This window comes from Stegastes partitus, unplaced genomic scaffold (assembly GCF_000690725.1).
Source record: "Stegastes partitus isolate 25-593 unplaced genomic scaffold, Stegastes_partitus-1.0.2 Scaffold281, whole genome shotgun sequence".
Lineage (NCBI taxonomy): Eukaryota > Metazoa > Chordata > Actinopteri > Pomacentridae > Stegastes > Stegastes partitus.
The window spans coordinates 166,777-170,482 of NW_007578012.1; the positions used below are offsets into that span (position 1 = coordinate 166,777).

Consider the following 3,706-nt stretch of genomic DNA (forward strand, 5'->3'; position numbering starts at 1 on the left):
TAGGTCTCTACTTCTATTTGTTTTATGGTGGTTGGCATCAAGAATGTGTTGCTTTTTGTTCTGGTTGTTGCGATAAGGTGAGTGAAGTTTGCCTTCATGCTTCAGTGATGATGGTAAGAACATCACGCACGCTGGTGTTTTATTAAAGTGATGAATCAGCCTCATGCCTGAATTGCACAATCCCTGCAAGTTAGGGTAGACAGAAAAAATAAATAAATAAATGCACCCTGTCACTGTTTTAGAGCTCTGTCTAAAATTTCACACTTTCAAGGGAACTCACGTCTTCTCACGTCTTGACTTGTAGATGACCTCATTTGTGCTGTTTCTACAGAAAAACATCACAAATACATAATTGTTGTCTTGCAGCTCATATGACGCATCGAAGCAGCTTCACTCTTTCCTTCTGCTTAAAAAAAAAGACTCAGCAAGGACACAATAAGTCCATAAAGTGCGGCCACAAACGTCTTTTTATTACCAGTAATACTGAGCACTAGTAGCACATCTTAACATCTGAGGTAGTTGCTGGTGTTTGAGGTACAGCTTCGATGCACCATTAACTGTCATGAGACGACGCTCTTCTTGTGGTTGTTTTGTCACTGAAGCGCACTCTGTGTTTCCTCGACCTGGTTTCTTCTTCTTCCTGAAAATGAAACATGACAATTAAATGTCCCGTCACCTGTCATTTGAATGTGTGTCACAGCTGCTAACAAAAGTCAGTTTTATAATAAGAAATGCAACCAAAGGAGAAGTAATTAGTTAATATTAGTAGAAATCGTTTTTGAGTGCCAGGGCTGATTCACACAGACCTTTAGCACCGCCTGCAGCAGATCCTGAGAGGGCAGCAGACAAACTGCTTCTCCTAAAAAAGAGGTGAGGACGTGGAGGACGTCAGACCAAGTGCCCACAGTCATCATGAGCACCAGTAAGGCTCCCAGTCGCACCACGACAGTGTGCAAGAGGGCCGCTGGAGCCGTCTGACGGTGCTGGTCCTCTGCAAAATGGAGAAAAAGGTTCAGAGCAATCCATCCATCCATCATCTATACACCGCTTAATCCTCACTAGGGTCGCGGGGGGGCTGGAGTCTATCCCAGCTGACTCAGGGTGAAGGCAGGTTCACCTGGACAGGTAACNGACTTGGACAGCTGAGGCTGTAAATTCTTAAAGAAGAAACTCTTTAAACTGTCTGTTGATCCAAATTAATATCTTACATTCATTGCACTTGTTTTCTCAAGTTCAGTTATTTCACTTCAGCTAGATTTATGCTTCAGCGGCTCATAAAGTGACTTTAAACTAATTAATCAACCTCAGTAAAGGTAGCTCACATTTTTATGGCAGCCAGAGAACTTACATTTATACACTGAATGATTTACAGTGTAGTAACGTACACAGAAATAGATCTTTATGTTTATTTTTGTTTGCAGTAAGCTCAGACATTTCCTGGGATTAATGTTAAATCATATATATCCATTTTTAAACACATGCATACATGTGCATGTATAGAAATAATGGTTAAATTAGTAAATTCAGATAAAAATTAATATAAAAAATAGTATAAAATGAGGTGAGACTTTGATGTTTATGGGGCTATGTGTCCTAAGCTTGTGCCAAACTTGTCTGAAAACAGAAGCCAACAATGAAGCTGAAAATCACTTTCAACCTGCAAGTGAGAGTTAACAAATGATTAGAATTCCCCCCTTAAAACAACGTTGGCCTCACAGTGGTTCAAAATGACCAGAATCGCTGCAGCAGAATCAGGGATGCTGTTTTCTGCTGTGTGACGTGTCCGTAGCAGCTGATGTGGCCTGAGGCTGCTGTCGTCTAACAAAGATGAAAAGCTTTGCTTTGCTCACGTCTGTCTAACGCCACACATCCAGATATTTTACATTTTGTGACTCACAGTCTTCAGCCCCAAGCAGCGCTGACTCAGGTGACGTCAACTGATGTATCAGACTTCACACGGCGGCTTCAAGCTGGAGCCACAAAATGCTTCAGACGGATTTTTCACATGTGCAGACAATATGGAGATTTGATGTGTGAAATCAGTGGAGTCTAGTTTTTGAATAATAGATAAATGTTTCTTCAAATTAAAGCCAGGAAAGCATTTAATTCTAATTTGTATCCGGAGAAAACCCCAAATGAGTTGTAATTGATTACATGCAGCAGGAATCTGGCCACATCAAAAAGGCATTTAAAAGCACATTTCCATTGCAAAGCTAAAGAGGGACAAATTCAGAGCACATGATCATGCTCTGCTGGGCTCCATTGGTTATGTGCTGGGACACTTTCTCAATATAGGTTGTCCACGGCAACTTGAAAAGTAGATGTATGAAGAGTACCTGGAGCACTGCTATGGGCTTCTTCTTCCTGCTGCTGTGCTCTGCTGGGTCCAGGTCGGACACTTACGGGGCTCTGGGGGTCTGAAGTTCTGGCCGAGGCCTCTGAGAGCGGCCGGTCTTTGCTCTTTGCGCTGCTGTAGGACTCGGATGGCGAGCGCTCCTCTCTCTTGTGTCTGAGGGCGGGTTTGCTGTCACCTGGACCGACTCGTACAGCTGTGTGCTGCTTGTCTCTGGCGCTGTGAGCCTGGAGGGCGGGCTGCTGCTGGGTCACTGTGGCTCGGTACGGAGACGCCAGAGTGATGAAGACAGAAGACACCATCCTCTTTGGTGAAGCTGCTGATGCCATGACTGTCTGGACTGTCCTGGACAGGAGGACAGAACAATAGCTGCGATTAACTCAGATTGTTTTAGTCGACTATTCAATGTAAAACTGAAACACACCATAAATCATCACTTCACTTGATCTGACACTAGAATATGAGAACAGTCAAGAGGACATTGCATCCCTATCAGCTCAACAGTATTTAGTCTACGTGTGAACGCCCTCAGTCAACTTTGTGGGAGTGTTCACTTTCACTTTGAAGAAGTAAATTCACACTCAAACAGCTCTCATTACCCGTAATGAATGGTTTTCAGAGGCAAAAAGCACAAATGTGAACCCCGTACTTCCCTTTAACCCCTTCACAGCGGCCGTGAGCTGCTGTTACATACCTGGAAGAAGATGTGGTTTGAAGGCAGCTCCCTCTCTTCTGCTCTTTCTCCTTCCCTGTTCTGTGTCTCTAAACTTCTGCCTTATTTTCCCTCCTGTGTCCTGCCTCTGAGAGAAGACTTGACTCCGGTGGAGAGGGGCGACTATCTGCAGAAGGCCACTCCTTTTCCTTCTGTACCTCCCTCCCCTTGCTCTCCCGCCCGCAGACCCCTCCTCCCGCCCTGGCTGAATGACAATACCACCTCCCTCCCGACCGTAAAAGGTGAACAGTTAATCTCGGGCAAAGTGCAGTAAAAAACATGACACATTCATCCACTATGAAAACTTGGCAAACACACACACACAAGCATGCATGCACGTAGACACACACACACACCCACAGAAAGTTATGCAACTTAGTGTGCAGTCATACCAAAAGCACACAGTTTTTACAAATGTCATGAAGTTTCTCGTAATGTTTTCACCCGGACTTGCAGCGACCTCCCACTGCTTTATCTTTTCACACTCCAGCAGGATGTGACTGTACCTGCCTTTTCCAGCTATCTCAAACTGCCCCCTTTCTCTCTCTCCTGTGCAGCTCTGCCTTATTGTTCTGTCAGCTTTATTTTCCCTACCTCCCTCATCGAGTCTGCCTCCTTTTTTCTTCTCCCTCTTTCCTTCT

General features: G+C 44.5%; 1 protein-coding gene across 1 annotated transcript in view; it reads right to left on the minus strand.

Annotated features, from left to right (window-relative positions):
- The window catches only part of fblim1 (filamin binding LIM protein 1), a 13,392-nt gene extending 10,182 nt beyond the window's left edge, over positions 1 to 3,210 (minus strand). The window contains exons 1-2 of the mRNA XM_008282678.1: positions 3,048 to 3,210; positions 2,337 to 2,698 (exon numbers count right to left, since the gene is read on the minus strand). Coding sequence (XP_008280900.1) covers positions 2,337 to 2,682 — 346 coding nt within the window. The 5' untranslated portion in view covers positions 2,683 to 2,698; positions 3,048 to 3,210. The remainder of the gene's footprint in view (positions 1 to 2,336; positions 2,699 to 3,047) is intronic.
- Positions 3,211 to 3,706: the final 496 nt, after the last annotated feature.